At 40.6% G+C, this 16,224-nt stretch overlaps 1 protein-coding gene across 2 annotated transcripts in view; it reads right to left on the bottom strand.

The window, feature by feature from the left end:
• The window catches only part of TBC1D12 (TBC1 domain family member 12), an 86,441-nt gene that overhangs the window by 57,841 nt on the left and 12,376 nt on the right, over positions 1-16,224 (bottom strand). For both annotated transcript variants that reach the window (XM_074999545.1, XM_074999546.1), the window contains exon 2: positions 8,085-8,208. In XM_074999545.1, coding sequence (XP_074855646.1) covers positions 8,085-8,208 — 124 coding nt within the window. The remainder of the gene's footprint in view (positions 1-8,084; positions 8,209-16,224) is intronic.

Here is a 16,224-nt window from a genome sequence, read left to right as displayed (position 1 = left end):
TAACAATGCAAGATATAGTCCAACCAAGGAACCAAGATTACAGGAGAGAATGGGAATACGAAAAACAAACTACCAATCCCACGAGGTGCTATCAGACAGACATATGGAATATAACGTTGAACTAACTCAAAAAATGACACGTTCAGGTTCAGTCAACAAACCAAAAGAGATTCAGATTTGAGATCCAACCAACTACAAAATATTTAATTTGAATGTTTCCCCCATAGAAAGTTTTGCTTTTGTGGAAGCTAACTAATCACTTAGACTGAAGATCCCCAACCAGTTCCAATGAGCTGGATAGTTACCCCAATACCAAGGAACAAAAAATGGCATATTCTAAGTTACTCGGTAATGCCGGAAGGATAATTTAGATATTTCACATACATTACAAAAAACAAGTGACCCTTTTGAGAACACAAGTCCATTAATATTTTCACTTTACTTTGTTAGTATTTATGATTCCAGTTATTTGTTTTATGTTCCATGTGGGGCACCCTCATTTCACTAACCTCATTTGTGGATTTGGGATTGTTCCTATTCAGTGGAGTTTTATACTCAAATTCTCAGAGAAAGCTAATCATCATCCAAAGATTACCAGAAGTCCTTTTTCAGATCTGTACTTTCCTTTAGCAAAACAGGCAGAACTCTAAGATAGAAGTATGAAAGGAGAACCTCAGTTTTCATTTATGAATTATTATTATTTACTCTCCTGCCAAACATGGTTTTGATACATAAACAATTCAAACACAATCCTAGGAATTGGTTTGATTTTTCCTAAAGACTTTGCAGTTCATTCATGTCCTGCCTATCCCTGCTGTTTCTTTTGATTCAGTGAAAGCCACATGAAACCCAATTTTGGAGATGACCTCCGATTAGCACACACCTGTGGAATGCCATGGTTTTGAAGGCATACTGCACTGACCCAGCTTGCATAACTGTAGCACATAAGTGAAGACACTCCTAAAAGTGTAGTTACTCCAGCTCCCCAAAAAGTGGTAGTTAAAAATTGACCGAAGCTTTCCTGTCAACATGGCACTGTGTACATTGGAAGTACACTGGTACAACTATGTCACTCTGGGGGTGTGGATTTTTTCACACCCTCTAAGTGACATACAGATATAGAATTGCATTGTAGACTCAGCCTTAAACTGGCAAGACTTGCCACCAATGACACACAGGGGTGTGTCTACACTAGGAACTCTCTTTGAAGTTAACTTCAAAGTAGCCAACAACATCTACACACATTTTCCCTTACTTCGAAATTAACTTTGAAGTAGGGAGCCCACCAAACTCCTTACTCCATTCCCAGGAATGGAGAAGTGCCCTACTTTGACGTTTAACTTTGAAGTAGTGTGTGTGTCTAGATGCTCATCTTCGAAGTTGCTTACTTTGAAGTTTTACTCCAAGGTAAGCAACTTCGAAGTTATTTTTGTAGTGTAGACACAACCAGACAGATGCAAGTGTGCTCTCCCTGGTGCCCTGCCTCAGCTAGGACAACTCCACTGGTGAAAAACCAGTCTGACTTATAGGCACTTTGGGAAGGGATATTTAGGGAATCCTCATTGGACTTTTCAAACAAGTACTTACATGTGACCACCAGCATTTTGGGCAAGTTGCCCATAGGTAAACCTATAGGCACTGGCTTCCAATTTTTTCCAGTGGTGCTCAACCCCGCTCAGCACCAGGCCCTGACCCTACTCCACCTCTTCTTTCAAGGACTTACTCCATCTCCCCTCTTCCTGGCTAGTTTTGTCACCTCCCTTCAGCATGCCCTATCCACACTCCTTCCTCTTCCTCCCGCCACCCCCTGCATCCCACGAACAGCTGATCTGTGGCAAGCGGGAGACAGAAGGCAGAGTTAAATCGGAAGGGCTGTTGGTGAGTGGGAGGTGCTAAGTATTCATTTTTTTTCCTGTGGGTGCTCCAGGGTGACATTACCCACAATGGGCAAACCATGGTTCCAAGGCATGGAAAAGAAATCAAAGGAGGAATAGATTTTTTTTAAAAAATAGTTTTATAAAAAGTAAAGTGTTATGCAATCAGTTATCTAGATTTTCTATGTAGATCATAAATTCTTTAGGGTGGAAATTTTAAAGCCCTCAAAACAGGTTTGGAACTACTAATAAATGTAAGCAAGAATGAAATGTAAACTAAGAACAGCAGCAATGAAAGAAAGCCTGTATAGCCCAAACTGCACATTAGAATCTACACACTTCCATATGTTCCCCCGTGCCTCCCCCCAGTTTCTCTACTTCCTGTAATCAAGTTGGCAGAGTATTATTGTGAGTAACACAAACTAGACCAGGTACTAGAGCTGAATTTTTCATATATCTTTAACAAAATCCATCTTCATACACTAGAATCCTTCCCAGGTTAACAAAGAGGGCTAAAACTTTCCCGAAAGACAGGACTGAGTTTTCAGAGAACCTGTGTGCTTACAGGGAGCGATACCACTTACAGGGATATTCAAACACATAATTAGTAAATATCTTAAATTCGGAACCTTGGGTCAGGTTCAGAGTCCCATAAATCACATCAGCCAAATGCGCTCTCATGCTGTGGCTGCAAGACCGACAGCTCACAAACAACCTGAAACAATTAAAAAAACCGGAAGATAGATGGCTGTGTTGTCTGACTTAAATACCTAAACATTATATAGTACCTGTAAGAATGGAAAATAGGCTACATCATTAACGCCGTGGCTACATGAGCTCCAAATTTCAAAATGGCTACGCAAGTGGCCATGTCAAAGTTTACTAATGAAGTGCTGAAATGCATATTCAGCGCTTCATTAGCATGCGGGTGGCCGCGGCACTTCAAAATTGATGTGCCTCGCCGCCGAGCGGCTCATCCCAACACGGCTCCTTCTCGAAAGGACCCCACCTACTTCGAAGTCTCCTTATTCCCATGAGCTGATGGGAATAAGGGGACTTCGAAGTAGGCGGGGTCCTTTCAAGAAGGAGCCCTGTCTGGACGAGACGTGCGGCTGCGAGGCGCGTTAATTTCAAAGTGCTGCGGCCGCCCACATGCTAATGAAGGGCTGAATATGCATTTCAGCTCTTCATTAGTAAACTTCGAAATGGCCATTTGCGTGGCCATTTCGAAGTTTGGGTCTCGTGTAGACGTAGCCTAAAAGTTACATAAAAAATAACTTCCAAAAATAACAAATATTAAGCAAAACAAAAAAGCAGTCCAGTAGCACTTTAAAGACTTAACAGAATAATTTATTACGTGATGAGCTTTCATGGGACAGACCCACTTCTTCTGATCATAGCCATACCAGAACAGACTCAATATTTAAGGGACAGAGAACCAAAAATAGTAATCAAGGTTGACAAACCAGAAAAATATTATCAAGGTGAGCAAATTGGTGGGGGGGATTAAGCCCATTATGCAAAAGAGCCCCTATAATGACCTAAAAAAAATTCCCATCCCGGTTCAAACCATGTGTTAATGTGTCGAATTTGAATATAAGGCTATGTCTACACTAGCCCAAAACTTCGAAATGGCCATGCGAATGGCCATTTTGAAGCTTACTAATGAAACGCTGAAATACATATTCAGCACCTCATTAGAATGCCAGCTGCCATGGCACTTCAAAATTGGCACGGCTCATCCAGATGGGGCTCCATTTTGAAAGGACCCCAGTAACTTCGAAATCCCCTTATTCCTAACAGCAGATAGGAATAAGGGGATTTTGAAGTTGCCGGGGTCCTTTCAAAAAGGAGCCCCATCTGGACGAGCCGCACAGAGGGGAGCTGCATCAATTTGCATGGCCATTTCAAAGTTTTGGGCTAGTGCAGACATGGCCTAAGAGAGTTCAGCAACCTCTCTTTCCAAAGTAGTGTGAAAATTCCCCTTCAGTAAGATGCAAACCTTCAGGTCATTAACAGAATGGCCCACTCCATTAGACTAGCACAGCTTTCTCTCTGTTACTATTCTAATATTAAGCAGCTATTCACTGAAGAGAAAGTTTGAGGAGGAAATAAATTTGCCAACCTGATGGACTGTGATTTGTCTCAAGAGTATGCTCCTTCACTGCAGGAAAAGAGAAACCACTAACTGTAAAATGTTTAGTCAGCCACCTCTGTACCAAAGAAAATAGAGAAAAACCTGTGGATTCTTATCAGAAGGCATTCTTGTTTCTTTGGCTACAAGACTGTTAATCAACAGATACTTTTAGAGGGTACCTCTTTTCAGGATTAAAGAAGCCACCATGCACATTCTAATTAAAGGAAAAACTACATCTGAAGACACAATTTTAATATACTGTACGTATGAAAGTACTAAAAACGTACAGCTTTTATTCCTTAATCGATGGAAACTAGCATCTTAAAAGAGAGAGTTTGGCTTATTTGTCCCAGCAAATCTTGTTTAAACACATATCGTGGTTAGAATGTTTATCACTTTTCTTTTTTTTTTGGCAGCCTTGCTCTTTCCCTAGTCATATTTCTCTGCCATAGCAAAACTCTACAGGATTCTGAAACTGAGATTTCCTGTCCCACTAGGAGTTCAAGTTCCAGAAAAATCTTCCCATTTTTCACTTCACTGCTTCACAAAGGGCTCCTCTGGCAGTAAATACCTCTTAGAAAGTGGGTGACAAAACATACTTCCAGAGCTGGTCAAGCCTGTCTTAGTTACAACAGTTACAGGAGTATGGAAGAAAAACAAGAAGCCAGAGAGAAGTCACAGAAAGAGGAAAAAAGCTCCCTCTGAGATCAGGTCTACACCTAGAAGTAGGATCAACCTAGTAATATTATTCATGGCTACAAAAAATTTCACACCATGTGTAATGCAGTTAGGTTTACCAAACTCCCATTGTCAAAACAGCTAGGTAATGTAAGAATTCCACCACTAACCTAGCTACTGCCTCTCAGAGAGGTGGGTTACTGTACAGGCATCAATGTGAAAACGCCTTTTATCAACATAGGAAGTATCTACATTACAGCCCCAGAGCCTTGTCTGTGCCACTGTAGTGTAAACAGTGCCTCAGTTTACTGCCTCCAACAGCACAAGAGAAAGAAAGTCATTCTCTACATCAGCACACCATGCTGCCTCTGAACTACAGAGATGTACTTATTTTTGATTAATATTGTATTACTACTATTTATTCACTTTAAAAAGCAATCATGTTATTTACTACTAGCAAAGAAAGAGGAAAAACTGAAAACAACATATAGAGAGGAACATGAGACAAAAAGACAGTTACTTTTTCCTTAACTGAATAGTAACAGACAGGTAGCTGTACTAGTATGCACTCCAACAAAACAAAGCAGCAGAAATGTAGCACTTTAAAGACTAACAAAATGATTGATTTGGTGATGAGCTTTTGTGGGACAAACCCACTTCATCAGATCAACGCCAAAAAAACCTTTGCTAGAGCAAAGGAGTATTTTGTGCACTGTCACACCATTGGTCAGAAGGAACCAAGGGTGGGAGAAGCCAATGGAACCCCTTATACCACACCATACAGGCACCACCCTAGGAGGAGCCAGAGCCAGATCCCTATAGATACCACAGAGGGAAAAACTGTAGGCACCAGTGCACATGGTGAGCACATATACCTAACACAAAATGACATGCACAAGCACTTGAAGAACACAGTATAACAAATCGATAAATCATGCTGTTTCTACCACCTTTGAATGAATTTTTGGCCATCTCTCCCTAGAGCCCAAATACCTTTAGAAAACACAAGCTTCTGGACTTAGACCAAAGAGATGTAAGAAACGGTTGTATTTCTACCAAGATACCCACTGATGAGATCAAGCTGAACAGCTGTCAGTAAGAAAGCCTTAAGGTTTCTTTTCAGACACTTACAATTTTTGATGAATGAGTGAATTAGATGGGGGAATCTGTAGTTTGCTTTCTTTAAATATGAAAGTCTGGTATACAAAAGGAAATGGTTTAATATATTCCACAATCCTAGAATTTAATAAAATTGGTTTTATTTAACTGGAACAGCAAAGAATCAAAAAAATTTTAATAAAGCTCATTAGCTCTCCACCCAGTCTGTAGTAAGAATTCCAAGGAATATACATGAGTTCTAATGTGATTATTCATCTCTGTAAACCATATGGCATAGTTTAACTGAAGGCAATGTCTGTCTGGTAACTAAACATTTTCAAGAAGACTGAAATGAAGTTGTATTCCAGACTAGGAAGGAAAATTAAAACAAAACGTTTCAGGAACAGCATATCTCTGCGTCGCCACAAAGACAAATGAAATTCAACTTGGAAGGCAGAGGTGTGACTACGACAAAGGGAAAAAAAATGTTAACGGACATAAAACTTGATTTTTTTAAGGTTGTGTGTGCTTGTGCTACAAATAATTATCATTTCCTGTGTAAAGCTAGGATATCATTTATAATTTAAACAAATTCCACATTTCCATGTATTTATTCTGTGCAGAACTGTCTGTTTTGTGATTGGGGCTTGAGTTATACACCTTTATAAAAAGGTGTAGAGTAGAGGCCTACTTCAGAAAAATTAAAGGGTGGAGCAGGAAAAGTTGTGTCAACATATAGAACATTATGCGATTTTGCAATGGTGGGGCAGAGTAAAAATCATCATGGAGCATACAGAGTTATAACAAGTCTGGGAAGGGGCAAATTCTCCCATTGCTCACTAGCAATTTAGGCCCACAGTAATAAGTATCAGCATGAAAGAGATGATGAAGTGCAGTATTTAATATCCTCTATTTACTACTGATCAAGAAATTACTTTCTGAACTTTATTTGCCCAAAGGCTGAAAAAAAAATCGATGAGAAGGCTGTCTGATACTGGGAGAAGCAAGGGAGTCAAACTTTCCATGCTAGAATAGGGAAAGCAGAAGAGACAGACACTGCCAGAAGACACTTGATTACACAACGCTTTCTCAAAATGTTCAAGTCAGACAAAACTGTACAAATAACTAGACTGTAAGATTAATGTTTATCAGCTTGATTCTTCCAACCTGGTGCACTGGCTGCCAACTGCACATCACAAGCCAACAGAATCCATATCCCAGAGAATTTTTTTTAACCTAGCAAGGACAGTTCTGTCATTACATCCATTTGTGAGATTTTCACTGAGAATCAGAATCGGCAGCTCTAAAATCTCTTCAAAGAAACAGGGCATCACCCCTGCCCAGGTTGGTCAAACCTTTCCGAAAAACAGAAGAAGCACTAAAGCTGTGCTAGCCAGTTGTGCAGCAAGAGGTGTCACTGGCCAAGCAGAAGTTCCAGGCCCTTAATTGCTGCCTTCTGGGTAAACTTTTCTTCGTGGGACCTTAAGCCACACAAAAATCGAACTTCATTTAGGACTGCACAGTTCTGTTTAGATTCATTGTGCATAGACTATGACTGTATAACCACAATAGGGTTTGATTTTAATTATGTGTTAACAGATGGTAAGATTCCAGTGACTAAGATTCTAGGCACTGTGGATTCTCACAGATGTTAACAGGTTGAGGTAAACCCTTAGGGTATTTGTAAAACCACAAGCTATCTTTTCTACATCAGGATTTTTACCACATATTAGCTAACATGATTTTTAAAAACCCACACACCCCTCAAGCCTGAGTGGACTTTATTCTCACCCAATTTAGGATAGCATACCATGTTTTTGTCCTAATACCTAGGCGGTCACATAGCTCTCTCCCACAATCCTGTAAGTAAACTCATGTTGAACACAAAGTCATTTAGCATGTGGATAAGTTTGTAAACACTGAAAATACAGTAGTTATTTAAATCAGAATAATTTTTGTACTGTTGAAACAAATGGATGAATATGAATTATTCTCATGTATTTTTCCACTGGTCTCAGATGTATTTATCAATACAGAATAAACTAAGCTAAGTTCCACCACATGAGCTAAGGTATCCATCATCTGCTTGAAAAGTTACTTGGAAAACAAGGAAAAGTAACTATTTTTCTCTCAATAAAAAGGCAAAACTCAAAAGTGTCTTGACTGTTAAACTAGATGCCAGTTACTACTAAATATGATAGAGACCATCCACTAAAAATCCAACTCATTCTTAAAAACAGAAAAAAGCAGAAATTAATGAAGTTTCACACTTAAAACTACGGAAAGTTGTTACTCACCTGCTGAATTATTTTGGAATCTTTCTGGAAGTTCTCTCTAGGAGGCACTTTTCCAAATAACTTCCAGCCAGGAGCACTATGGAGAGCAGGTTTGAGTTCCTTTGTCCTTTTAGTGAAAAAGTTCCTGGAAAGAAAAAAAGTCCTTTTAAATAACAGGCATCTTACAATACTGAAGTCTGTCTCGATTTTAGACATGTTTTAGCTCAATGTGTATTGGAGAGAGTTAATATTCAGGAAAGCAAAGACTTATTCTATAGCACCTTTATTTGCCCCTTGGTCTTTAAAAATGTAACCGAAGTATAAAACAGGAATCGTCCCGTGCTATTGAAATATATGTCCAGTTCTCAATAGTTACTTGAGACGCTACGCCACTGAATATTTTTCTTAATATTTAGTGCCTTACAGTTATAACAAAAAGGAATAAATGGCTTTGGCATTTAATATCAGACCATCTTCATGATAGAGGACTCACTTCAAAAAGTCATTGGACAGTCAAACTACCTAAACAATATTCTGAACTCCAAAAAACAAAAAAAAAATTAATTAGAGAGCCAAGGATTGTGTACTTCAATCCTTATTTTAAGTATCAACTGGAAAGTGAGTTTAAAAAGTCTAAGTCCAAAATACTAGACTTTGGTACTACAATAAACATAAAACATTAACCTATGACAACACTTCTAAAAAATGTTGCGATACAAAACACTGCACACCAAAAAGTTTTAATGTCGTGTGTGTGTGTGTCCATCCGTCCGTCCCTCCAAGTATTATATTCCAGCCTGGAACAACTCAGTTGTATCATGTATGGGGGAGGGGGTCCCGTATTATACTTCAGTATGTACACTTGTTCTAAGGACCATAAGGAGCTGATAGGCCAGCTAGTTGAAAAATCTAGGGAATAAATATATGGGGGGAAGAGAGTAATGTTACCTATCAGCTCTGTCTTTTGGGGGAACCAGAACATGACCACCTATTAGTCCTGTGCTCTCAGGAAGCCAGGGTGTGACACCCATGGAAAACTAATTCCATTCCCCAGGCCTCTGCTTGAATCAAAGACAAAGCACTGAAAGTGGCAGGGGCACTGTACTGTCAGTAGTCCGTCATGTCCAACGAAGACATCTTGAGCTTGCACAGGCTCATCAGTTGTGGACTCGCATGTGGCTGAGGAGACCAAGCTTTGAACGGCATGGGTATTCACAGTGGGGGCAAGGGAATTGTCCTGGCTCTGTTGGTGTGGCTGCTGCTGTTGCTTTCTTCCTCTCAAGCATCAATGAGGTGTACATGTCGCTGCTCTTCAAAGCTGCCGTACAAGAGCATGCCAGCCTGTTTGATCTTTTGCATGCTCTTCTAGCTGATCTGGTTTTAAATCAGCATGAGCAATGTTGGCCTTCACGCAGTCGTTATCTCTTGCAAGGCCTACCTTGATTCCTTTTGCTCCAGGAGAGTTCACTGTAGAGGAGCTGCTTAGGGATTCTTGACTCCTCCATTCATATGACGTGCCCTGTCCAGCAAAGCTGGGCTTTCAGAACCATGGCTTTGATACTCGTGGTTCCTGCTCTGTCCAGGACTTCCAGGTTCATAACTCTGCCCTGCCATCAAATGTGCAGTATTGACCTCAAGCTGCGTATGTGGAAGGGCTCCATCAGTTTTATATGTTTTCTGTACAAGGTCCAGGTTTCACAGCCATACAGGAGACTGATCAGGACTACAGCCTTGTACACTTTCAGTTTAGTGGACTGTTGGATATTGTGCTGATTCAACACTCGCGCTCTCAGACATCCTAGTGCCCGGCTGGCCTGGCAGATTCTGGCATTGATTTCTTTGTCAAGGGAGCCATCATTGGCTATCACACTGCCAAGGTACTGGAATTCCTCCACTGTTTTTAACTCTTTTCCTTCAATAAATATTGAAGTGGGAAGAACAGCAGGTCCTGGAGCAGGTAGAAACAGTACCTCAGTCTTTCCTAGGCCGATGGTCAAACCAAAGAGGTGAGTGGCATCAGCCAACTTGTTGACGATGAGCTGGAGATCAGATTCCTTGTGTGCCATAAGTGCACAGTCGTCAGCAAAAAGGGCTTCAAGGATGAGCCTCTCAAGCATCGTGGTTTTAGCATTCAGACGACAAAGGTCACAAAGTGACCCATCAAGTCTGTATTTTATGTAAATGCCATGATCCAGGTCCTTAACTGCGTGGCTGAGGACACACATGAAAAAAAAGAGGTTGAACAACACTGAGGCTGGCACACCCCCTTGCTTTACACCATTGGATATATCAAATGGATCTGAGGACTCGCCGTTTGAAAGAACAAACCCAGTCATGTCATTGTGGAACAGGCGTATGAGGTTAACGAATCTTCTCGGGCAGCCACGTTTTGACCGGATAATCCACAGGACTTCTCTATTGATGGTGTCAAACGCCTTGGTCTGGTCTATAAAGACAGCATACAGATCCAAGTTCTGCTCTATGTACTTTTCCTGGACCTGACAGACATACCTAAATCCTACCAGCAAGGCTGACTGGATTAAGGAGACACCCCTACCCTCATCTTCATCAGACAGAGCAGAACAACATCTCCATTAGCATAATGAATGGAGAACAACTCTTTCAAAGCAGGAACCGCACTGAACTATGGGATATCGAAAGAAGAAAAGCACTGCCTGATGGGAAATCTCTGCTCCAGATGCTAATGAACCCAGACCTGCTCACACCCAAATTAATTATTATCAGACCAATTCTAGTAATAGAACCTATTGATACCCAAAATATTGAAACTGACTAGTTGCATTGTGAGCTCCTTCAAGGAACATCACCCATAGCCAGGCATGATCTGTCTCTGTTTACCATAATCAAATCCAGTGCTCTTCTGGAATCATTCTCCTGTCTCTAAAAAAAACCACCTACCCTTGCTCAACAAAATGTTCTGATGCCTGGATGTAAACTTTACCCCAGTTCCCTCAAGACCTCATCTCCTGCCTGGTTGTGCTGAGGGTTTCACTTGCCTCCTGCCCTCTGGACCCTTGGCTACCATCACCATCTGGAACCCCCAATCAGTGCAAGCTCCCCAGAGTGGCAAGATCTCTCTCTCTCTTCCCTTCTCGGCCCCCACCCCCCCCCCCGCCATAGCCTCCTCACCTCACCTTATGTAATTAGTTATATGGTTTGCTAGCCCTAACATTTGTAGTCAGTTTATTTACTTTTGCAACTGTTAAATATACACACACTGCCCAAAAATAACTAACTTTCCCGGTTACACTGGTTGTTTCTCTCTCTTTTTCTTCCTCTCCAGCTCACTCTACCTCAGGGGTGTTGGTCTGCCTTCTCCATTCACTCTGCACCAACACTTCAGAGAACCTAACCTAAAAGGTCCCTGTGGTGCCCAGAACTCCTGCGGGGTTTGCCCATTGAGTGGGTTATTAGCAGAATGCTTGGACTGTGAAAGTGAGAGTTGGGGAGGGGGTACTGAACCGGGGTGTCATATGAGGGTAGCAGCTGAGAGTGCTATTTAACCCAGCCACTAAGTTCAAGGGCACATATGAGCCACAATTTGGCATGGCTGTGCAACCCAGCCCATTTAGTACAGGGACAAAAGGTGTCAGTTTATAAGTGCTGATTAACCAGTCCTCTCAGATGAGCTCTGGCTCTGTGTGTGCATGCACGCACACACCTGAGTCCAGGGTGGGCAGAACTTAATCCTGTGGACCCTGGGTGGGGCAGAATAGCTCCATTGGGAGGGTATTACCAGAAGGGAGAAGTAAAGCTGCTTAGGAACACTACTGTCACAAGCAGCACACTGATAAAATCATTCACCTCTCCCTCTGTAGCCCCAAATAAATTAGCATACCCCAGAGTAACCACCAAATCTGGTAACAGAGGGACAACAGTAGTGACACTATGGTAGGGTCTATTATACCAGTGATTTTCAACCAGTGTGCTGTGAGAACTGTCCAAGTGTGCCTTGAAATTTATCAGAGGGGTAGCCCTGTTAGTCTGGATCTGTAACAGCAATGAAGGGTCCTGTGGCACCTTATAGACTAACAGAAAAGTTTTGAGCATGAGCTTTCGTGAGCACAGACTCACTTGTGTGCTCACGAAAGCTCATGCTCAAAACTTTTCTGTTAGTCTATAAGGTGCCACAGGACCCTTGAAATTTAGTCATTTTCCCTTCCCTGCAGCTTTTTGCTGCGCCACTGCAAGAGGAAATTGATGACCCCATGCCAGCTGGGGCTCAAGCAGCAAGATTGCCCAAGTCCCAGCTGGTGCAGGGTTCGACAATTTCCTGTCAAGAGCCGCCACAGGTGGAAATGGATGACCTGCATGCCAGCTGGCAATCAGGCAGCAAGGTTCTTTGCAGAGCTGCTGCAAGGGGAAATGCCAACCCCACAGCAGCCCATTCACACTCAGAAGCTGCTGCCTGGTCCAAATGCATTGGTTCTCTGGGGTCATCTTTTCCCCTCCCCAGAGAGTAATCGAGTAACCACTGAAATTTTTAAAGGTTACTCAATATGCCTAGCATGGCACTTGCCCACCCTTTTTTTGACTTATTGAAGACTGCGTATTCTGTAGTAGATTTGAAACATTAATGAAGATGATTCTTGTTCAGCTTGTTATAGGCAGTGCTGTGTTGCAAACATCTCTAGTAAGACCATAACCAGAGTAAACATAAGTAAATGTGACATTTATGAGCATTTGATTCAGCTGAAAAAAAGTGGGCATGCCATGAAATTGTCTCATTGAAATGTGCCATATAACTACTGAAAAGGTTGTGAACCACTGTACTATACACTACAGGAAGAGTGGAGCATCAGGCAGTTCTAGAATAAATAAAAAGGTGTATTACCACTAAAACTGGTGTTTTGAGAGTGGGACTAATTACCGAGACATCTGTTGGAAACTTAATACAGCAAACCACAAAAATTTCAAGTTAGTTTTGGGAATGTAGGGAGGGACAACTTATTTCAGAATGTGGAGCTAGACACTTAGTTTCTACTTTAAAATCTTTAACCCTGAAAATCAAAAGGGAAGCCTACATGACAGCAGAAACAGATACGTTGCTAAGGAGGAGGACAGAAGACAAAAATTTAAAAGTAACCTAATATTAAATAAGAAAAAGTACAGAGACCAAGTAATAGCCAATATATTAAACATTACAAAGCAGTTACAATTTGAGCACCTATTTTCACAATCCAATTTTCTGAAACATACACAGTTAAGCTAGGGATGTGAATTTATATCTATAAATAGATTTTGAAAAAATTTCTGAAATTATAGGAGTATATGCATGATGGGAAAACTTATTTTCCTGTTGTGATATATTCCAAAACTTTTCCAAGAGGGCTACAAATAGCTGAACTTCAGCAGAGCCCAGTGAAACCAATTCACTTGTCTCTCTTCCTGCTTGTCCTGGCCAATCAAGGGATTCTTGTGAAGTGCCAAGGACTCCCACTAGAATATGCACAAAACAGAAACTGTAGATCTTTCATTATAGCACAGCAAATATAAAACCCACCAAAATCTGCAAGGGTTTAGAATCAGGAACAGAAGAGAAATGTGTATTTGAAAACAACTGTCCAGTCCTGTAGTTTTTAGAAGGTCTCTGTGTTTGTAACAATCTTTAAAGTTCTAAAAATGAGAAAAAGTAGTTGCCAGAACTTCCATTAAGTTAGTGGCAGCATAATGCAAATTGCCAAAAAAATGCCTTCAGCAAATATATCTGCAGCAGCGATGACACACTTTGCTTCACTCGAACAACATAAATACTGTGCGATTATAGTAGAAATGCACATATTTAAAAAAAAGGCAAGAAAAATCAAGAAAAAACTGCATTGTTAAACTACATTGACTGCGCAGACAATGTTGCATTAAGAGCATGTCTACACCACCCTACAGTTGAAAATAGCAGAATGCATGATCAACACTTTTGTTACTGCTTGCAATACTTTCTCCAATCTTTCATGCTCCTTTTTATAAGGCTCTTGCCAAAAACTTTGTTAAAGCCCTTCCAACTTCTGTGACGTACGACAAAACCTAGGAATGCACATACAGCTTCAACTAAGTTTTCCTTTATCAGAAAGGCTATATGTAGATTAGAGCAATCTTTCAATACAAGTCTTCCAACGAAACTTCTGTTAATGGATCACAGCCAGCTCACGACCAGACCACAAAGTGGATCGATTTTTTGATCTGCTCTGTCAGAGTGGCAGGACTGCCCAGCCATTCTCTGGACAAAATGGCCATCCGGAACATGCAGACAGGGTTGCATGGCCAGCAAACCAGAGATTTATATTTTTGACTAGCTTGCAACAGTCATTCATTAAGTCAGGTGCTAATTTTTTCAGGAAATAGTGTCAGACTGCAGGGACACTCCTATGCCCTAATGCTATATTACTCCCAGGCAAAGTAAGTTTTAAATCATGTGGTTCTTTAAGTTACATTGTCAAAATGAATAAGAGTGCACGTCAAAAGTGTCTTCTGCATAAAACACACACCCTTCCACGCCCACCCTCCAAGGCAATTTAAGGTCAGGCAAAACTGCAATTTCTTGCTCATTTTCCTTCATATCCCTACAATAATTTGCAGTTTTTAGAGTCCAATACAAAGTTATTTTATTATTGGGAGCAATATAGCAGTTGAAAACAAAAAAACAGTTTGTTGAGAACAGATTCCATTACACCTTTGTTGTTTGACACAGGAAAAGCATTATGATAATGACATATAGGAAAAACAGGGAAAAGCCTAAAAGCAACAAAATATTTGCATGTGGCCAAAGTTAATGACACATTTTAAGAGGTGAGTCTAACTGTTAAAGAATTTATAAGCATAGCAAATGTAACTCAACACAATCTATAAATAATGAATCACCAAAAGTTTCCCAGGTAATCATGTACTAGCCTTACAGATTGACAGAAAGGATTAAAGGTCTTTTTAAAAAGTTACTGATCAATATTGTAAGAATTCACACAGTAGCAGAGGGTGCATCCTTGGACTGTATTTTGTGCAGAAATCAAGCTGTGAATCAGGGACCAGAATGTCATTTCTTGTCAAATACTGCAGATCTGCATTATTTGGCATAATCCAAGCTTTATGATTTTGCTTATACATGCCCAATCCCATATACTCTCTCAAATTACTAATAATGTGCAGTATCTGCAAAGGCGGGGATAAGATCAAAATATACCATTCTGAGCACCATACTTTAGAAGAGACCTCACTAAATTAGAAGCGATCCCAAGAAAAGCAACAAAATTATTTCTAAAAAGATGTAGAAAACCTGACCTATGAGAACGGTTTCAAAACTGGGTGTGTTTAGTCTTGAGGAAAGATCACTTATCTGACTGCAGCTGTAGTTTTGTACATTTCCTTATATTCTCCACATCCACTTAAGGTAGGACAAGAAATAAAGGTCTTAGTTTTCTCCAGCAAGAGACATATAGGTTAGATATTAGGAAAAGGTTCCTAATAACACAGGTAGTTATAAGCTCTGGAATAGGCTTCCAAGAAAGAACGTGGAATCCCCATCATTGCATGTTTCTCAGAACAGGCTGAAGAAACGTGTCAGGTATGCTTTAGGCTTACTCAGCCTGGGAAGTCATCTGAGGCAGGACTACCTTACAGCCCTACTATTCTAGGATACTACAACTCTGCAACAGTGCACTCCAGTCTCATACACAAAGGCTATATTTAGACTGTATTTCCAACTATTATTTTGAGATTCGTTATTTCAAGCCTAGTGCTGTCCAAATGGCACCAAAGTAAGAGCCTATTTTAAAGATTTCATTGGCCCTCTCATGGCAAGGGGTAGCGGAACTGGAATACCACGCCGCTATTTCAAGCACAGGGAAAAGCCACAGAGATGCTATTTCAGAATACTGCTGTATAGTAACCGCAGCCTAAACATTGCTAATGCACGTTACTTTGGCTATTATATAACGGCTTATTTTAATACCCTAAACATATTTTAAACGTAACAACTGACTTTCACTCTTTGCATAATACTTGTAACGGCTGTTATTATAATCAACAGTGATATCCATGTTAGACATGAAATTCACGAGATATTTGACACAGAATGGATGGAAAAAAGATAAGACATTAACTTGAAAAAAATCAGTGCACTTTAAGACTAACTCAGAGGAAGTCCAATTCA

The sequence above is a fragment of the Carettochelys insculpta genome, chromosome 7 (genome assembly GCF_033958435.1).
Source record: "Carettochelys insculpta isolate YL-2023 chromosome 7, ASM3395843v1, whole genome shotgun sequence".
Taxonomy (NCBI): domain Eukaryota; kingdom Metazoa; phylum Chordata; order Testudines; family Carettochelyidae; genus Carettochelys; species Carettochelys insculpta.
The sequence above is the reverse complement of the archived record's forward strand: the minus strand, read 5'-3'. Positions and strand labels throughout refer to the sequence as shown.